Genomic DNA, 20,912 nt, shown 5'->3' on the forward strand with positions numbered 1-20,912 from the left:
TAAAATATTCTGAAAATCAGTAGTGTAGTTCTTAACATTTAAAGTAGGCTGACAGAATGGATGTGTTTTGATTAAGTGGGATAACAGCTTGCCACATTCAACGCTCAGCCCTAGTTAAAACATACAGTAACGTTAGCTTGGACCAGAGGAGCCCATCACAATCTGCCTCTGACCGAGATTCTCTCCTGATATGCCAGTGTTCACTGGACGCCATGGGTAATAGTTCGGTTATATATTTATTATCATGGAAAATGTGTCCAGGTGGCTGTTCCTAAATTATATTTCTTATTTACTTTTTGCTCTGCGAGCTTGGTAGGTTTCACCTTTGTTGCATTGATATAAAGGGCTAACATTTGGCTTGTTGAACATCTAGCTGTCATCGATCTGCTTTTAGTTTTGGATATAATGTCATCTCGAGCTTTGCATGGAGATGTTTCGTGCATCGCTTGCTATGAAATTCACGTATTTCATGATGCGGTGAGCTGATTTTGTTGAGATGGCATATTTTCGCTTAACCTTGCGGATGAGTACATTTTTAACCGTGTCAGTGTCGTGCTGCGGTCAGTTTACTCGTGGCATTCAGTGATGACGACTACATGCGCTGTTATGACATTGGTGTGTAGCACCACCCAGTGTTGTTACTGAGCTATCCAGGAAATTGTTTTTAGGCCTGTAATGCACTGTATCACTTTTGCAGGTTCTTTATAAAAGTATTAATGAATTTAAAGAGCTTGTATAAATGATATGATTGGATTATTGTCAAGTGGAAAACGATGTAATAACAATTTATGTTTAGATGTAAAATAAGCTATTTTGGACTGTTAGTGTTTATTCAGCTTTAATAGTTGGAGATCAATATACACTAATATTTTGAAAAGCAAGAACATTTATAAATATGTCTGTAGTTCTTTAACCTTTATGTTTTATACAGGATAATATTGGCTGGTTATTTTTTGTTTCTTGCAAAGCCTTAGGTAGCGTTGGTATTTTATTTGCAATGACTGGCATTCTCCATTTAAACCAGCCAGTGCTGAATTTAATGCGGTTCATGTTTTGCGCTTGAGTTTTCACATGTCCACACCTATAACGACACTTTTTCGGTGTTTGATCTGCCAATCTAGAAGCTTATCATAGGGCTGAACAAGCAGCACTCCCTCTTAGAAATCCAGAAAACTTTGCTCTGTATAGCCAAAACGTTTCTTTTGAGAAACTGAAAACCAGAAAACATATATATATATATATATATATATATATATATATATATATATATATATAACTGTTGATTCACAACCTGGAGGTTTTAATATGAATAGAGCCAGGTGTTAGGTGGGCTGTGTCCAAGATCTCTCTAATGTAATAGAGTTGAGTCATGTTCATCATGTTTGAAACACGAAACAGCTAAAAACAGCTAAAATTAAAGAAAATGAACAGAACACTGTGACTTCAAACTTTTTTATTAATATGGTTCACTTGTTCTACTCGAAAGAAAAAACTATTGTGGTTAAAATAATTTACATGTAATAGAGAGTATTATAAAATTGAATAGAATTGAATATCCCTGGCTTCATGTCAATCTCAATTACTTCCTGTGACTTTGCTTTTTGAAACATCTGAACTTTGAAAAATTGTCAAATTAGTTACAGAAATGTAAAATTACTGAAAACAAACATTGTTGAGTATTGGTTAACAAAATCAAAAGAGAATATAAAAAGTCTGCATAGTAAAAGGAGTCAGTAGAAATAGTCTTCCAGCCCCGCTTTCCCAGATATGCACTGATTTGCTGTGTAAGTTGCATATTCTGACCACCAGAGAACGCTGAAAAGATTTCTGGACCTCATTAATTTTATGAATTAAATAGTCTCCTAATTATTAAGATTATTAAAAGGGAGCTTAAAAATATATCTTTGTTCGGATTTAGTTCATTTTTACGAGATTATCTGCATTTATGGTATAGCATATATAGGTGTTTTATTATTCTCCACAATGTTAATTAATGAATAAGTTAATTTATTTATTTAAGGCTTTGACAGAATGTATCTGATTACTCTGCCTAGAGGTATGACTCAGTAAACTAGTGTGTGGGGAAAATAACAAGCCATTATTCTGTATTAATTCCTAAAACTCAGTTTAATTTAGTTGTTGACAAGTTGTTACAATGTCACGTTTGGCCATGATTACTTATTAAGAATAAATGAAGAAAACCGTGATCTCAGTACTTCCAGACATGAGTTAAAAGTCTATAATCTATCTAATATTAATTGGAATCAAAAGATACGAAGTGTGTAATATAAGTACTAAATCGTGAGCTCAGCAAGCCCTCGTCCGTCATGACTACACGTCCCAGAATGCAGTTCGGCGCGCTTTCAGATATTTTACATACGGGATCAGCTGAGCTCGGGCTTCGCTCCTGCGAGCTGCCAGCGGCTCAGGATCGGGGCGGCTCGCCGTCCGTCTGTCGTCGGGCTTGGACATCATTTTAAACCCCGCTCAGCGAGTCGAACCGGACCTTTTTGTTTGGAGGAACGTGACACCTATTCAAACCCGCCTTGGATTTGTCTTGGTGTACATCTCCGCTAGCGCTAGCGTCTCTTCAGATGGAGCGGATGATTTGGAGACAGTTTCTCCTGTAATCTGGTCCGTCCTCCATCCGCTCTGTTCGGAGTTCACCTGGACTGCAGGGGGAACCGTCCGGGGTTCGGGGAGCGCTTTAACCCCCTCCCTCGTCATACTATGTCCAGACGAAAACAGACCAACCCCTTCAAAGTTGACTGTAGGTATCACCGGTGTTACCTTTTACTGTTTTAAGAGTTTTCTCTCCTTATCCGAGTCACATTTATTACTCCGGCCCACTCTAAACTATTTTTCCTCCATCAAGGGTTTTACCTGCCTTTGTTTATGCTCCAGGATTGCAGTCAATTCAATCACTTCTTAAACTAGTCTTTTACTATTTGTTGGTAATTGGCATGTAAATAAGCCGCTTATCTTTGGCTTTTGGATGTACTTTTTACTCTGCAGTGATCTATGAAAAATATAATAAAATCAAATGTCTTTTATGAAATCAAAAGCTGAAATACAGTTGTGCCACAATCAAACCTAAACAATGCAAACACTTAAGATACAGGAAATAAGTCATGAATAAGATGTATAAGATGTAAAAACATACATGTGAAGCATATAAATGCCTAGATGTTTCCTTCCTGAACAGCATGATTTACATGGATGCAGATAAGGTATGACAGTGATCACACTTTGATCTTTCCTGTCGCTGCACAGTCTGTGACTAACAACTATGGCAGTTCTTAGCCATATTTAACATATGCATCTGTTTGAGTTCATCGGTTGGTGATATAACACCCAGGAGGAATCAATGTCACAATATAGAAATAGCTTGTAGATGCTCATGGTTCAGCATGTAAAAACGGATGCGTTGGTAAAATTCAAATATTGGGGACACGTGTTCGAGCTTTTACACTATGTCGGTCTGCATGCATTTGGTGTTTTTGTCCTAAACCCTTCAATTTAGTGCAGGGTTGCTGGAAACCAACACAGCACACAACCAGCCAAGCGTGTTTATTAAATTTCTACCAAATTTCTTGCTCTTTGCACACAATCTCTATTAAAAACAGGAGCTGCACAATGTATTGAATTACAATCGTCAACGCAGTTTCAGTGTGTGCAATTTTGCAATTGCAAACAACTGCCTAATTGCAATAATTTATAGGCTATAAGATTTCAGGTACCATGCATTAAAACAATGTTTGCCAATAATATATTCAGCCACTCTGAGGGATGTCCACAGTGATTTATGCCCACACCTAATATAGATGTTATTGACCAAGATCCTAAATCTCAGGGAGATTGCTGGGGACATTGTGAGAATTAAAAAGACATGAGTCAGAGATATATAGGTTATTTGAATCAGTCAGTCAGTCATTTTCTACCACTTCTTCCATAGTGGGTCACGGGGGAGCTGGTGCCTACCTCCAGCAGTCTATGGGCGAGAGGCAGGGTACACCCTGGACAGGTAGCCAGTCCATCGCAGGTTATTTTAATCATTCATTATTAAAATGTTTAGCATGGTTTTAACTATCATGGGGCTCCATCACATATAAATTGTTTTATTTCTTGACTTTTCATGAATAAAAGTAAAGGAATTATTAGTTGTATCAGAGAAGAGATCATTAGTTTATCATTCAAGTGGTGAATTGTCAAAAATATTGATAAGGGAGTACTTGACACTACCATTGCTTAATGTATTTAGCTAAAGTGCAATAAAACAACAGTTACAAGGTTTCTTCTGCTCCCATGTATGAGTTTAAAGTTTGTCTCTTTTTATACCTTTTTCATTTTCGACCTTTAACAACTGCCTGTTTGAACATTTTTCTTGGAGGAGTTTTTTGTCCGTTCTTGCATAAAACTATTCAATTCAGTTTTATTTATATAGTGCCAATTTACAACACATGTCGTCTCAAGGCACTTTACAAAATCGATTCAGTCGAATCATACAGATTTCAAGCCGGGTACATACATTCCAATTAATCCTAACTATCAAAGAGTGCAGTCAGATTCAGTTTATTATTCAAATTGGTTAAAAAGCTTTTCCGTCTAAGGAACCCCAGCATATTGCATTGAGCCAGTGACTTGCAGCATCAAAAAATGCTTTTTAATGAATAGGCCAAAAAGAATGAATTAAGGAAGGTTTGTGTTGACATACAGTTGGTGTCCCTGGATATGCATTACTTCTGGTTTCCAGCCAGGATCCCCTTGGTGGTCCACCTGCTGAGATTAAAGAAGTTGCTCCCCACTGAAGGAGAAGATTGCCCTGCGTAATCTACTGAAGTCAGCAGCAGCACAGCCGACCTTTCTGAACATAGTTTGGTTAAACTGTAGAAATGCATCTTACATTTGCGTCTACACTAATTTCTGAAAAGCTGATCAGCACGTATAGTGCTGTAGAGCACCATAGTGGGAGCTGGAAAACCCAAAAGGATGGCCAAAAAACATGCTGACATAGAAAAGGGAACTTTGTATGTTCTTTTTGAATGTATTTAGCAGTAATATCTACTGTCAGACTTCAGATGCTGTATGTTGTACTTCAGCTTGTGAGTCCTGAATGGCCTGCAGAGAGAGGTTAGCCCAGACTGACTGACCGACTGACTAGACAGGCGGAGAAGGACACAGGCGGGGAGACACACACACACTTGTTTATATATGTACTCACGTATACACACACACGAAACAATTTCCACAGTATGATTCAAGAGTGTATTGTGTATCTAAGTTCTTGATTCTAGTGAACATTAGAATCCAGAATAACCTCAGTGAAATTAATTTAATTAAGTCTTTTAGTTTGGTTACTGCTGAATATGAAGATGTTGTCGTTCGATGCTTAATAATAGAAATCCCCGATCAACGTTTTATTTCCTAAATTGTCATTCGACATGTTCTCTTAAGTGTTTGAACTTGTTTTTCACTAGAACAAAGAGTAGATTGGACCAGATTTTCTCTTAGGCGGAAGAATTTCAATGTAACAACAGCAAAGTAATAGTCAAATACAAGCAGATAGATTAACACACTAGAAATAATAAGAAGTTAAAACCTAAAAGGCATAAAAAAGTGTAAAAACTATACAGTTATGAATCAATAGGGAACGCACTTCTTAAAATCCTGAGATATACAACATTATAATAAAATGTTCCTGTATAAATCGTGTGTTTTATATTACTCCAGAATAAAGAAAGATGTGCAAGAAAAACGTCCCACCAACAGGTGCAATAAAACTTCTCCAGTAACGCTCTTAGGTTGCATGGGAATGTACCGGGATATCTTAATGACAATGTAGTCTTTAATCTCTGATTATTAATAATTAGTTCATTGGATGTGTTACTTTTCCTCATGTTGTTAAGTGACATTTCATTCTAATTCAGGCACTTAACTACCCAGAGAGTGGTCCTCTTCATTTGAAGGGTTTTATCACTTCATCTTCAGTGGGATATTAGGTCAGCAGATCAGAACTGATCAGACGTCTGGCCCACCATCTTTGTTCCCCTCCTGTCCGTGCATGGATGGAAGACAGGGCCCCAGAACTTCCTGCACAGACAGTGACTTGTGTGACTTCATGTGTGTGCTTTTGGGGGTACAGCGACTGGAAAGCTTAAGGAGGGGCCTTTGAATAACAAAAGACCCCCATTGCTTGGTGTTTGAGTAGAGTTTTGGCATTCTGTCTTTTGTCTGTTTTGTTTAGCACGCTAGCCCTCCACTTCCCTGACCCCCCACCACTGCCGCCGCCGCCACCACCCACTCCCCTTTCTCTGTCTCTCTTCTGTGTGTCTGTTGGCTGATGAGTTTGTCTCTTTGTCTGGATTCAGTCAGACACTGCGTCACCTCCTGCCCACAGAGACACACAGACTCGGAGATAACATCACAGTGGCACAGAGACTGGGGGAGGGATGGAGCAAGGAGAGACAGATGTACAGACAGAGCTCTAGCAATGGGGTGGGGGGGGGGGGATGGGTATTTCTCACACATCAATCATTGGCTGTGTGCCGAGAAGCCAGCTCGCTGTAGTAGTTCAATACTCAGACCCACTGTGCCACTGATAATGAATGCTCAGGCTCGTATGGGAAAATGCCCAAACTGCATTCACATACCAAGTAGAAGAAGCCAGACGACAGAAGAATAACCCGAAGATTCAACTTCAGGTTTGGAGAGAGTCAGAGTATGAGGGAAAGTGTTCTTACAGGAAGGGAGGTGGTTACTTCAGTCAGTCTCAGGTAAACAAAATCAGAGCCTATCTCTCCCATCTCTGACCTGTGTTCCTCCACGTGAAAATGGGCTTTAAAAGCCCTCATTTTAGCCACTTCAGTGCGAGATGAACTCTCAACAACTCTTCCAATCAGGCAAATGTTTGGAGTCAAATGCAGCTTTGAGGGCTCAAGTATAAGAATAGAAAAAAAAATTGGAGGGTTTTTACCAAACCTTGCCGCTAAAAGTGCTTCCACAGAGCAGAGATTGTCAGCTGTGAGGGAGAAATAGGCCACATATGGGCTGCCAGTACGGAGTTGTGTCCTCCCCCCCTTTAGAGGCGATGGTATGGATATGGAAGTACTCGCTACATTTAAGCAGGAAAGACAGAGGGCGAGCCAGGCTGGTCGGAGTGTGGGTGGTGTGGAGAGAGACGTGGAGAAACACAGTTTGTAGCTCGGCAGAAAGCAGGAGGAAGAGAGGCTGCTTCTCCTGAGGGACTGCAGCATTAGTGTTGGAGCTGCCAGCATCTATTGGTGTGTAAAAACAGTGGGGGTTGGGATGTAAATTAACTTAATGTTGATGCATAAATATGATTGGGCTCACCTCGCCAACTTCATATAATGTTTCAGCGCCAGATGGTTCACATGCAAACACTCTTAAACTGAGCAGAAATTTCTCTACATCTTAAATCAATGAAAAATTGTTAAGAAAATCTTTTTATTGTTGTCGTTTGACGTTTTATTAAAGTCAGCATTTTGTTAAACAGAAACAGTTGTTACTCTGATAGCAAAATGTTCTGAAGCCAAACTTTTAAACACAAATTATGTTGTCCTGAGCAAAGTTTTATGTTCTGTTCTTTAATGGTCCTCAGTGATCTCAGTGCAGCTTTTGATACAAACATTTTACCGAATGAGCTGAAAGTTCTGCTTGTTGTCGCTGGCTCTGCATTGGACTGTTGACTCCACCAGATGGATGCGCTACCTACATCAGTCCATTGTTTAACTATGATCAGGGGCTTGCCTCCCTGCAATTTTATTAGCTTTAAATGCCAACAAGACAGACACCCTGCTCATAGCTCTTCTTGATATTCTTCCTGGGTCTTTTACTCCAGGTCCAGTGAATGAAATCTGGTAGTTATATTGACTCACATGTTTGATCTATTCCTTTTTCCTGTTCCTTTTATTGAAGAAACATTGAAACATTCCAACGTACGATGGCCCCTATAGATCTAGGGAAAACTATTGATGCATTTGTGTCCTCGTGTCTGGATTATTGCAATGCCTTGTTTACTGATCTGCACAGATCATCAGTTAATGCCTCCAAGCCATTCAGAATGTCGCAGCCACAATGAGCTCATATTACTCTTGTTTTAATTATTTACACCGGCTCCTAGTTGAATTTAGAAATAGTTTTAAAGTACACGTGCTTACCCACATAGCTCTAAGTGACTATACTCCTAATTTTCTGTATTGGCTAAGGTTTTGAATGTGTTGGCTGGTTCTCGTACATGGTTTTAGTCTGTGGCTCCAAAGCTGTGGAAAACCTTGACTCTGGAGCTTTAATCTGCTGACTCTGTGGACCAGTTGAAACGTTTGGGTTTTTTCAAGCTTTTTCAAAATCGTTTTGACATTGTTTGAGCCGCTGATTGGAATGTTGTTGAACTTCACACCACTGAGCTGCAGGTTTGGGCTGAAACGAGGCTGAAGCAGTAGATGAGCCACCCTTTTGATACTCCTCTCCAAAGCTGCTTCTGAGCTTGAGTTTGTCTTTGCATTCATCTGAAATCCAAGTTGTGCTGCTGCAGTGTTTGCCTCTTCAGCACAATTCTGAACAATAATCTTAATAAATGCTCGCTGAAACACAGATAAATATTAGATGGGAAATGCCTCACAGTGCATGCGGTTGATTGATGTGTTTATGTACTGAAAATGGTGGGAGGTCGTAGTGTTGAAGCGTTTAATGAAAAAATATCCAATTTAGGTTTTAATATTTGACCCGCTGATTGCTAATCAGAAGCAACTGAGTGAAAATTGGTGCAATTGGTTTCAAGAAAATCTTTTTCTGCTGACGACCACATGACTGCTTCGTTGCTGCTATAGTAAATGTTTGAAGGAATCCATCTTGTAACAGTAACACAAAGACAGCATGGAAATCTCAGTTCAGGAACCCATCCTTTGTTGTGGTCTGCTTTTTTTTTTGTTTCTGCAGGTGAAAAATACCTATGCTGCCAGTTTATAGGTAAAAAAAACTAGATTTTTAGAGTCTGCGAATGCATATTTGAGTTGTTGACATATTCAGCTCCATAGATGTAGGTTTTATGAGTTGTTTTGGTTGTAATCGTATGTTAATATTGAATTTAATGAGGATATACCACGTGGTGCATTATTATTCTTGCAATGATGCCAGTCTGTACATATACTTGGCCTCTGACTTCTTGGTTTTTGGTACAAATGATGCTAAACACTATCTTCATTTAAAAAATGACCTTCTAATACTGAAACGTGATAGACTGGCCTTTCTGGAATTTTTAAGCAACATACAAAAGAAAGGTTTTAAAAAACAGCTTCCTGTTTCTGCTGCATGTCCCATCTGTTTCCACTTGCTTGTTGAAGATACAGTCTTGGCCTGGTTTGTTCTTCGATCTTATTGATTCACTGGTATAATAAGGGAGATTGAGATTGGTAATGGCTTTTCATTTCAGTTCAGCTTTTATTGTGTATGAAAGAAATACCAGAAATCTCTTAAGAGACTGGTTACTAGAAAATATGAACTTAACAATTACATTTATTTTTCCACCATGCTATGCTCACCTGAAACGTACCCGTTCTGAAATTCCAGGGCCATTCCACACCTTGGGCTTATCAGGACTCCAGCACACCATTAACATGGATGGCAGGGATGAATTCACCGAGGAGGGCGAATGCTGCAACAACAACTTGCAGGAAGTCCAAGGACAGGATAGCCTCACAGGTACGGGATAGAGGGGCCGGATGGACTCAGAGGGGACGTCCTCGGACTGAGGGCTATTAGTGAGAATAAGCCCTCCTCTGTGTTCTGTTGTCTGTCCGTATTGATAGGGCTGTGTTTGCCTCCATAGAAGAAAGCGATAGCGACCCTGACAACCACGGTGAAGACTCGTCCTCCAACACCTCTGCTGACGACCACATGACCGCCAACAGAGCGCAGTGCCGCCTTCAAGGAGCGGGTGTCAAAGTGGTGAGTCTGCCACACTCAGAGGGTAGGCTCTTTTATCCTAACTGATGTTTTTAAAGTTTTTGTACTCAGTTTGATTTTTTTCCTCATGTCACAGTGTGGTGCGAGTATATAACCTAAAACCTCACAGAGCTCAAAGAATGATAGGAATCTTCCTCGCGTCTCTGGCTAGAAATCTTTTTGAACTATTTGGTTTTAAGCCACAAGAGGTGGTACAATTTGTGCAGGCTGTGAAAGTGATCAACTAAGCAGCCTAAGCTTTGTTTTGCGCGTCGGTTGTCTATGTACAGGAAATGCATGGATCAAATCAGCAATTTTGTAGGCAGACCCTTTCTTTGAGCACCATAAGGTGTGAAGGGTCCGCTATCTACCAATATGTTTTGTTGAGGTACCTTCTGTTTCCAGATGCTCTGTATTTCAGCTTGTGCATCTGTGACAGCATCATGGGACCAATAATGACTCACTGACTTTTGCACATACACTCAACACATCATCCTACACTTTCAAACTGCACTTTCAGTTAGAAAAAAAAGCTTCTAGTGGCCACACAGGCTTATGTTAGTTTCATACAAACAATGCATACCTTTAAATGATTAAAGGTTGAGTTTGATCTCCTACTTCAAACAAATACTTTGTCATGTGGATTTACCTTTACCCACATCGTGACACTGATCCACACTATGCAAATATATACAATTAATGCACAATTAAATCTACTTCCTCAGGAGAGTGACGAGGGGGCTGACCACAGCAGCAACTTTATTTGTCCTCTGTGCACGCTGGACTTCAGCAGCCCTGAGAGACTCATTTCACATGTCTACCAGGTGAGAACCGCATTGTTTCACCAACTATAAAAACACAGGCAACTTTGGAAACTGCTGCTGCATCTTGCATGTTTTCTAAATCAGCGTGTACTCGTCATGTATACACACAGCCTCGGATTTTGGAGTGTATTTTAACTAAAACGGCTTAATAAAGTCGTTCATGGAGGCACTAAGTTCTAACGTTTGAAGGGGTTTAAGCCAGTGTCCTTGCTGAGAAAAATATTGGGTGTATTCTAAAACAGTAGCATTTCTTTTGTGAGTACAAATATGTTTTCATATTTTGCTTTAATCCTGTTTATGTTACGGTTATTTAGTTTTAAATTTGAAGTGACAAAGGTCATAACAATGTTATGTGCCAATACGGTTACATTTACATTAAAGTTAATTAAAATAATTACTTTAGGTGTTATTATTAGGGAAACACCAATAATTCGGCCAGACATGGGAACCTGCCCATTTTTTTCCTTGATCGGCTCTGATTGGACCCGATCAGCTGAAAAATCTATGAAATGGATCAAAGCTATAATACTTCTACCAGCCAACAGCATGAACTTTTTTCCTTTTTAAATAAAATCATATAAGTGTTGAAGACATGCTTTGATGAATGAATGACTATTTCCTTATCTTTAATTTTTATGTGGGATTCACATTTGGTCAAATTCAGCTGGTCAGACTTCAGAGAAAAACGGAAATTGGTACTGGGATTTTGTTTTCAGTTTCAATTGTGAGGCACCTTTATTTAAAAAGTAAAAATGTGAAGAAGGACAGCTCCATTACAGGTTTATACCATGAAGAGCGATGTTAAAATATGGATATGAAGACGGCTTCATCTCGCCATAATGGGCTTCATTTAATCCAACCACGATGATACTTTTTATCCATCTGTCTCTTTTCTAAATTTGTAATAGAGAAAACGGGCATTATTTGCCTTTTACAGTTTATCATGGTGAGATTATGTGTTTATCTTTCTTCACTGTCTTTCCCAGCATACAAGCATGATGAGCAACACCAAGAGCTACATGTGCCCGGTGTGTGGGCGAGGCCTGAGTTCTCCCGGCTCTCTTGGACGGCATCTCCTCATCCACTCGGAGGACCGCCTCTCCAACTGCGCCGTCTGTGGTGCACGCTTCACAGACACCAACAACTTTAACAGGTTCATCCCAGCTCCACTGCTGCTCTGCGCATCAGTTTCATTCTGAAAGGAGCTAGATGTTTGTTGCATTGGATACAATGTGATTTATTGCTAAAATAGTTTGAATAACACATTAAACAGTATTTAACGATAATACAACACATCTATTAGCCATCTGCCAAGGCAGCATTTTTTTGTCTTCCTATGCTGGTCGTTAAATTCTTACCAGGCATGGATGAGATGAAGAAATAAAATATCGTGGACCAAAAAGTTTCATCAAACTAAATGACATTTAGGTAACGTGTTTCTAGCTGAGCATATTGGAATAAATAAAGAATTGGTTGTCCAATGTAAGATAAACCAGACTGTACAACATGAGGGACGAATAAATTTAGTCCTGCAATGACAGATCCATTGGAAATAAACTTGCATGTTGCTTAGCAACTACCATTAGCTTTTTTTTTTTTTTTTTTAACCAACCCCATCAAGGTCAGAATATACAGAAGAGAGACAGGGAGGGATAAATTATAAAGTACCCCAAAAAAATAAAGTTATAAAATATTTGAGCTGCTTAACAATTTACAGCTGCCAGACTTCTCTGTAAATTCGGTCCAACTCTCTTTAGATATAGTGGTGTCTGAAACGCTGGTGTTTATGTAGATCATGCTCTCTGGCTCAGAGTGGATCCTCCTCTGGCAGGATTGCCGCTGCGGTCTGGGGACAGAGGTCTTTGTCCACCGCAACAGTGGAGTCCAGACTGCTCATTAATACAGCAAAATCAGAAATTAATCTTAGACAGGTCATAACATGTATACTTTAAAAGCCACGGATTGCCACTCCAAACGGATTAAAATGTGTATAGAATGGCTTTTAAATTACCTGCACCGAACACAGCCTGCTGCACCTGTGCATCTCCACCGTTCAGAATTCGAATCTGTGAATGATCAACACTCCTGGGTGGTTGTGATCACTTTAAGCCACGTCTTAGCATAAATACTAATAGAATATTTTATCTTTACCACTAAAAATCTCTAAAGAAAGGCTTTGATGACAGGGTTACTCTCCTCCGCGTCTCCCTGAAGAACCTAAAATCTGAAATCCATGCTTCCTTTAATGACATATTTCCTCTAAGGGTGGTGGATTTTATCACCGTGTTTCATTGCAAACTCTGTCAAATACTGGGATATTCAGCATGGGTGGTTCTGTCTAAATGTTGTGTTTGCAAACAAAAGTACAGGACTCCTGTCATGTAATTTAAAGTTAACAGAAAATAAGACTGGCAGAAGTGGGGATGACTAAAATAAAATGTAGGAGATTTTCAGCCAGTCAAGATTGTTTGGCATCCTCCTACTATCAAGCTCCACCTTTAGTTCAGGGTCCATCTAAAAAGTCCTACCTCCTTAGCAGGCCCATCTTCAGGGTAGATTTCTACCCACTTTTGTCAGATTTGGTCCTGTTTCCTATAGTAGAAATGAAGGGCGAAGAAAAACTAGATCAAAAACATTTTCCACAGTGGAAACACACATTTAAGGTATAATGCAACTGATTAGAGTGCTAAAGGTGTTTACTTCTGTTCTGTGTAGCTCCAGAAAAACATTTGAGCCGTATGTGAGAAGGCTGCATAATGAGACAGGAATAAGAATTGTGTCGGAGATCTGAAGCAGAGGTCTCACTAATGTTTTTGTCTTATTACAGGGAAAAACTAAAAGATGTCCTCGATACAACCAGGATGGATGTCACTGGTGGAAGGGATTCCTGTTCCATGTCCCAGTCCCTCTCTAGCAGCCCAATGAGCAGCCCGGGTTCCAGCACGCACTCCTGCCATGGACTGGGCCCCAGTCCCAGTTCCTGTCAGGGTCCACATCCGTGTCAGGCTCCTGATCCCACTTCCAACATCTGTCAAACTCATCGTTCCTGTCAGGGCTCCAGCCACATCCCAAATCAGTGTCAAGGGCCCAGACCATGTCACGAGTCAAGCCCTGGATGTGGACCGTGCTCAGGCCCAGGACCATGCACGGGGTCCGACCAAGGACCCTCCTTTTCTTCACTGCCTGATGGACTTCTGTCCGAAGGTCCGTCACTTGCATCTATTCCTGATGCCCTCAACTCCTCCTCTTCAGCCCTTCCTCCCATACCTGACATCCTGAGCCCGATGCCGGTGTATCCCGCCGGAGTCCTGCTGGTGTGCAACAGCTGCGTGGCCTATCAGCAGTTAATGGAGGCCCAGTCACCAATGCGAAAGTGGGCCCTGCGTCGCAAGAACGAGCCCCTGGAGGCTCGCTTGCAGCGCTTGGAGCGCGAGCGCACGGCGAAGAAGAATAAACGTGCATGCGAGACGGACGAGGAGAGGGAGATAAGGAGGCTGCGGGACCGCGAGGCCAAGCGCATGCAGAGGATGCAGGAGACTGAGGAGCAGAGGGCGCGCAGGCTGCAGAGAGACCGGGAAGCCATGCGGTTAAAGAGGGCCAATGAGACACCGGAGAAGAGGCAGGCCCGGCTGGTCCGTGAGAGGGAGGCAAAGCGAATCAAACGTCGGCTGGAGAAGATTGACCCCGCCCTAAGGACACAGATAGAGCATGATCCTGCTGCGATGGCCGCCCTTACAGCGGATATGAGCCTGTTTCAGTTCCCCTGTCCTATGCCTGTTCCTTCCATTGATAATGGTCTCTTCATGAAGCTGCCATAACTGCTGGAGAAGACCTTCTCTGCTATAAAAACATCCCAAACCTGTGCCATCAAGTTCCCATGATCACAGCGGACCATCCCCGTCTTCTTTTTCTTCCTTATTCATCTGCATTGAAAAGCTTCATACGAGCTTCTTTACTTTAATTTATTATAGTCTATAAAACCTTGGGAACAGGGTTGAGAATGTTTCTTATTCTAAGAGCATGTTGTAAAGAGATTTATCTGTTGTTCAGTGGACTCTCAGATTTAACAGTATGTTCTAGTGGGAGCATTATTATTCTTGCTTCGAAGAGGAAAAAAACTCATTTGCACATGGATCCTCTGTGAGGGTAGTGGGTACCCTGTAGCTGCAGACCCTACCCTCTCCGGTCCTCCCAGCCCAGCCCAGTAACTCGGACTCGCCGGTAGCTATGCCTCTCTCTCTCTCTCTTTCTCTTCAAGCTGCTGCCGTGGAACGTTCATGTCCAAACTACTACCTCATCCGGCGCCATGGAGGGGCGCTCTCTGTCCTGTGGCTTACTGCGCTCCAGCTCCAAGCTTCCAAAGCTACACACGTACTATACAAAACTACAGAAGATGCAGGTTGTTTCCCACACTTTGTTTTGATATTCCTCAATATGGCACTTTAATAGGATACAGGCATTCATTTCTGTTAGATAAACTCTGAATGTTGTCCTATTGACCATGCCCAGTGTTGAAAAGCATTCCTGTCGTCATTATCTTGATTTTTCTACTTTCTTTTAAAACTCTGTAATTTATTGTTTTTCTTTCTGTTATGGAGCCTTTCCTGGCTCATAAAACTCAGTCTCTGCTGCTGTTATTGTACTGTACATTACATTATTTACCTCTGATATATTCTGGGCTCATTACATTGAAAAAAAATCCCAATATGTTACCTGTTGACCTCAGAATTTGTCACACTACTTGAATTCTGTCTGCAAAGATCCATTTGTGTTTATGCTAATGAGTAGACAGCTACATGTTGCCGTTAGCATTGTACAGAAAATCATGCTTAATTTTAACCTGTTTTGTGCAATTTCTGTAGCATTCACGTTTTTTGTGAGCCTGCAGTACTTTTATGTTCGGTTATTATTACCACTTAAATATGTTTTTATAATCCCAAGTCTGGACAAAGAAATGATCGAGTCACATAAGAGGTGAAAATGATTTACAGGTACATAAAACATTAGAATATCATCTGAATGTTAATGTTTTTCAGTAATCTAATTCAAAAAGTTAATAGATTCATTACACACAAAGTGATGAATTTCAAGCATTTATTTCTGGTAATTTTGATTATTATTATTATTACAGCTGACAAAATTCAGTTTCTCAGAAAAATAGAAAATGACATAAGACTAAAACAAAACTGGCAGCCTACTGACAAGTGTCCATGTACTGTACTCTATATGCATTCAGTACTTGGTCGGGGCTCCTTTTGCTTAATCACTGTATCACTGCAGCGTGGCATGGAGGCAGCAGCCTGTGGCTCTGCTGAGGTGTGAAGGAAACCCAGGTTGTTTCATTAGCGGCCTTCAGCTTGTGTGCATTGTTGGCTCCGGTTCTTCTCAGTCTAGGCAGGAACCAAGTCCTGCTGGAAAATGAAATCGGGAACCCCATAAAGTTTGTCAGCAGAAGGAAGCCTGGAGTGCTCTAAAATGTCCTGGTTGATGACTGCGGTGACCAGCAGACGACATTGCTCCTCGAATCATCACTGATTGTGGGAACTTCACACTGGACCTCAAAGAACTTTATTCTGTGCCTCTCCACTCTTCCTCCATACTCAGAAACTTTGATTTCTAATTGAAGTGCAAAATTCCCTTTCATCTGAAAAGAGGGTTTGGTCCACTTTCTCCTTAGCCCAGATGAGAAGCTTTTGACATTGTCTTTAGTCTAGAAATGGCTCAGCACAAGGAACACAACAGTTCAATCTCATGACCCAGGTAGGTCTGTGTGAGGTGGCCCTGACCCCCACCACAATTCACACCTTGGGAATCTTCCCCTAACTCTTATATCCTCTCAAGACTGTGGTTGTCATTGTTGCTTGGTCACTTTTTTTCCTACAAGTTTTTCCTTCCACTCAACTTTCCATTATTGGACTTGGATACAGCCAGCTTTTTAAGTAACAATATTTTGTGCCTTAATCATTATTAAAAGTAAACACCTGATATATATCAGTTTGTGTGTAATGATTACAAGTTTCTGAATAACATTTCTGAAACAAATTAACTTTTCTATGATACTCTAATTTACTGAGACATACCTGTACAATGCAGTCCACTCATTTGTTACTTAACACTGACGCTTGTTAGTTTCCAGGATTTGTTTTTACAACTATCCTCATTCCAGCACATATTTATGTAACATGATACGTTTGTTTTCTTGTAAAAGTGTTTGCTGTATTTTGCTGGTATAAATTGTTTCAAATTTTACATTAGAGGCCAAGTTTGCATTGTTCCCCTCCAGTTGTTTACTGCTGTAAGGTTACCTCCACTTTTCTTGATTTCTCTTCTCCAGATGCAAAATGTTTCATTGTCAAACGAGCCGTTTCAGTCTCTCCAAGGACTGGTAGTATTTGTGTTTGAGTCACTCCTAGTAGAACACTATCCTACCTGTGAACCTAAAGAAAACATGAAATATGGATGTGAGTCGGGATTTTTGGTCTCCTGGTCAGAGGCTTTCCTAGGAGTGCATCAAACTTCTATGCAACAGATTTATTATTTGTGAAGGGAAACAATTTCACTTTCAAAGAAACTATGCAGAATGCAACTTCAAATGTTTAAACTAAATTCAAAATCAAAAGCTCAGCTTCTCAGGCAGTTTAACTCAGTGAGAGGGCTCAGAGCCCAGAGAGTCATCCTGGTCCATAAAGATTAATTTATAAATGCATCACATCGTGTTCTGGGAAGAGAACATTAAATCGGTGTGGATTTTTGGTTGTATTTTTAAGGTTCAGCGCATTGAAGAAACATTCACACTGCCATCCCTTACACGACATTCTCTGCTAAGAGCAAAGGCTTCAGATATCATCTCTCAGCCTATGAATACTGGGTATTCTCAGAGGTTCACGCTTTGAAACTGCTGTGAACCACTTTGTCATGCAGTGATCAGAAAGCTGCTTGCAACAGAAGTACTGCGGACTCGGGTGTCGTTTTGTCTTTTGGAGCAGTGTGCTCACTTTGGGTTAGATTAATACTGCATGTCCCTGAAACTGCACTTGTACTAGAGGTGTTCAGTAAGAGCCTGTATTCTGTTAGTTTTTGCCTGCTTGATTTTTTTTTAAAAGTTTGATTCAAAACAATGTTTAAAAAGTTGGCCTTTTGATATTAACGATATCCTGATATTATCAGGATGTTCTCTCAATGTCCATGTTTACAAAATACGTATCTCTGAAAAAGGCCAAATGAATGAGCTAAACTGCAAACAGCAACATTGTCATATCAACGCATTCTGACTAAATGGCCCTTTAGGGACACCATCCTGACTAAAACGATGTACAGACCATAATGAAACCCGGTGAAGAATGTGGAAATAAACAGAGTCTAATATTAAGCTAGTGTTTATAATCCTTTTTCCATTTCCTCTTTATACTGTCACTCTTCTGTGAAGTTGTTATTGTACACATGGTAAATTATATCATTAACAAACTGTCAGGTAAGCTGAACTAAATGAAATCCAAAAAATCTATTCTCTAAATATGTTTCATTTGAATTTCCCTCTGATTTTATTTTATTTTGTGTAGTTTTAAAACCATACTTGTATTTAATGTGTTATAACAGTTGTGTGCTAATGTTTCACCAGGTAAATCAAAATGATCAAATTGAAGATCTTCACAGGCAAAAAAAAAATTCTAAACTCTTTTTTCCTATTAAAAACACAAATTATTTAACCCGATTTCTTCTATTTTTACCTCCCCATTAATAAACTGTATTTTAATGAACGTGTAATGAACATCAAGTAATGTCACTTTTGTAGAAAAGGGATCTGTATTTCAGAAACGTGAAAAGGTTTTCAGAAGGGTGGGGTTTGTTTATATTCTTATAGAAAAACATTTTAGTCTACTCAGCAACAAGATATGGGTGGATCGCTTTCTTTCAAAACGCCTGCTGTAGTTCAAAGGTTTTATTGAATAAGTGCACCCAACTCTGCTTTTGTGTAATTTTTGCTGGATGTTTTTGGTCCTATTTACTAGAACATTTTCTATTTTAAGATTTTAATTTGACATTGAAAGTCTCACCCTAAAAAAAAACAAAGTGTATATCAGCATCAAACTATCAGTCGCAAGCTGCAGAAAAACTTTCCAGGGGCCACAAATGGCCCGTGGATCACACATTGGACACCCTAATAGAAAAAAAACATTTTAACATTTTGGTTCCAAACAGCTGTAAATTAGTCTAAAAAAATATTTATTTTCACAGCAGAAACGACTATTTTCCAGCCAGATAAAATACAGCTAGCAATGCATGATGTTTACACATAAATCAATATCTTTTAACCAGTAGAACTTAGGTTGTTGATGTTACCTTTATTTTAACCAGCAAATTACATGGCAGATGACAAATGTAGCCATTTAGTTCAAAATTTATAATAGGAAACATGCTCTGACCTGCAAGAGTTCGTTTATTTTAGACTCTAGCAGGTCAAGTTTAGTGTCATCACTAATGATGTAAACTCAGGAACATACCTGCTGTTGGAGTGGCTGAAAATATCTTTTAAGAATAACATGCTAAAAAGTCACAAGGCTGGCCCATTAGAGATCGCCTAACCTTAATGTGCACTAGTCCTTAATTGGGAAGAAATGGTGGGGCTGCAAAGATTCAAATAACTGCACTGCTCTCCATCCTTGATTTGCTAACGTCCAGGTCAGTGATGAGGTCAGAAAGTTTGGTAGACTTGGAGCATTTTCCTTAAAGCTTTATATAAGCTAAATCTATAAAGCATATATTATATTATGGGCCTTCTATTGCTGCACCAGGCTCAGGCCAGGTTCCAGTGGCTGCTATGAGAAGCTGTAAAAGATAAAACAGGGAAAACACAATAAATTCATGTTTTCACTTTAATCCAGTGCAAACGTGATAAATGTTGAGTTCTTATTTCTCATACCGAGCCCATCAGCAAGTAGTGCAAACAATTAAAAATAGAAGGTGAGGTAAGTTTATTTATATAGCGCTTTTCAGCAACGGGACACTCAAAGTGCTGTACATACAATTAAAATACAATCACAAAGCAAATAAACACAGATACAGACAGAAAAACAAATCAAATGATAAAATCATACAACACAAGTAATTTAAAAAGTAAAATAAAATAAAGAGAATAGAATGATGGACAAGAAAATTAAAGGAAAATTGGACTGAAAACACAACTAATCATGCCTAGATGGCACAGTCAAAGGTCACTCTAAACAAATAAGTTTTTTATTATGATTTAAAGCAACAGGGTTTTGGCGCTTTTACAGTTTTCTGGCAGTTTATTCCAGATTAGTGGAGCATAAGAACTAAAAGCTGCTTCTCCATGTTTGGTTCTGGTTCTGGGTATGCAGAGTAGATTTGAGCCAGAAGACCTGAGAGGTCTGGGTGGTTGATACACTGACAACAAGTCTGTAATGTATTTTGGTGCTAAGCCATTAATTGATTTATAGACTAACAGAAGTATTTTAAAGTCTATTGTCTGAGCTACAAGGAGCCAGTGTAAGGACTTTAGAACCGGGGTGATGTGCTCCACTTTCTTAGTTCTAGTGAGGACGCGAGCAGCAACGTTCTGGATCAACTGCAGCTGTCTGATCGACTTTTTAGGCAGGCCTGTGAAGACACCGTTGCAGTAATCAATTCTACTAAAGATGAACGCATGAATTAGTTTTTCAAGGTCCTGCTGAGACATTAGTCCTTCAATCCTAGAGATGTTCTTTAGGTGATAGAAGGTCGACCTAGTTACTACCTTTATGTGTCTCTGAAGGTTCAGGTCTGAGTCCATCACTACACCCAGGTTTCGAGCCTGACTGGTGGTTTCTAGCTGTATTAACTGAAGCTGTATGCTAACTTTTAAACGCTCTTCCTTTGGTCCAAAGATTATTACTTCAGTTTTGTTTTGATTCAGCTGAAGAAAATTTAGGCCCATCCATGCATTGATTTCTTCTAAGCATTTACCCAGCGCTTGAATGGGTTCATGGTCACCTGGTGACATCGTAACGTATAGCTGTGTGTCGTCTGCATAGTTATAACTTACGTTGTTGTTTATTAAAATCTGAGTTAGGGGGAGCATGTAGATATTGAATAGGAGGGGCACTAAGATGGACCCTTGGGGAACGCCCT

The 20,912-nt window shown here is 39.9% G+C and overlaps 1 protein-coding gene across 4 annotated transcripts; it reads left to right on the forward strand.

Annotated features, from left to right (window-relative positions):
* The first annotated feature begins 98 nt into the window (after positions 1–98).
* Positions 99–18,153, forward strand: znf821 (zinc finger protein 821). 4 transcript variants are annotated; one of them, XM_047363911.1, is made up of 6 exons: positions 99–216; positions 9,586–9,717; positions 9,845–9,963; positions 10,686–10,784; positions 11,771–11,937; positions 13,612–18,153. In XM_047363911.1, the coding sequence occupies exons 1-6, from the start codon at positions 213–215 to the stop codon at positions 14,600–14,602; spliced, it is 1,512 nt and encodes a 503-aa protein (XP_047219867.1). In that variant the 5' UTR covers positions 99–212; the 3' UTR covers positions 14,603–18,153. The 4 variants fall into 4 exon arrangements, with proteins under 4 accessions (XP_047219867.1, XP_047219865.1, XP_047219866.1 ...); XM_047363909.1 differs by lacking the exon at positions 99–216 and adding an exon at positions 2,400–2,770; XM_047363910.1 differs by lacking the exon at positions 99–216 and adding an exon at positions 2,403–2,770 and having other exon boundaries at positions 9,848–9,963.
* Positions 18,154–20,912: the final 2,759 nt, after the last annotated feature.

This window comes from Girardinichthys multiradiatus, chromosome 4 (genome assembly GCF_021462225.1).
Source record: "Girardinichthys multiradiatus isolate DD_20200921_A chromosome 4, DD_fGirMul_XY1, whole genome shotgun sequence".
In the NCBI taxonomy this organism is placed as follows: domain Eukaryota; kingdom Metazoa; phylum Chordata; class Actinopteri; order Cyprinodontiformes; family Goodeidae; genus Girardinichthys; species Girardinichthys multiradiatus.

Bases quoted from the DNA above. Each gene is read 5' to 3' on its own strand.
- znf821 (XM_047363909.1), top strand. From the start codon at position 2,731: ATGTCCAGACGAAAACAGACCAACCCCTTCAAAGTTGACT. The intron at 9,964-10,685 runs GTGAGTCTGCCA...CTACTTCCTCAG, and splicing joins AAGGAGCGGGTGTCAAAGTG to GAGAGTGACGAGGGGGCTGA. The intron at 10,785-11,770 runs GTGAGAACCGCA...TGTCTTTCCCAG, and splicing joins TCATTTCACATGTCTACCAG to CATACAAGCATGATGAGCAA.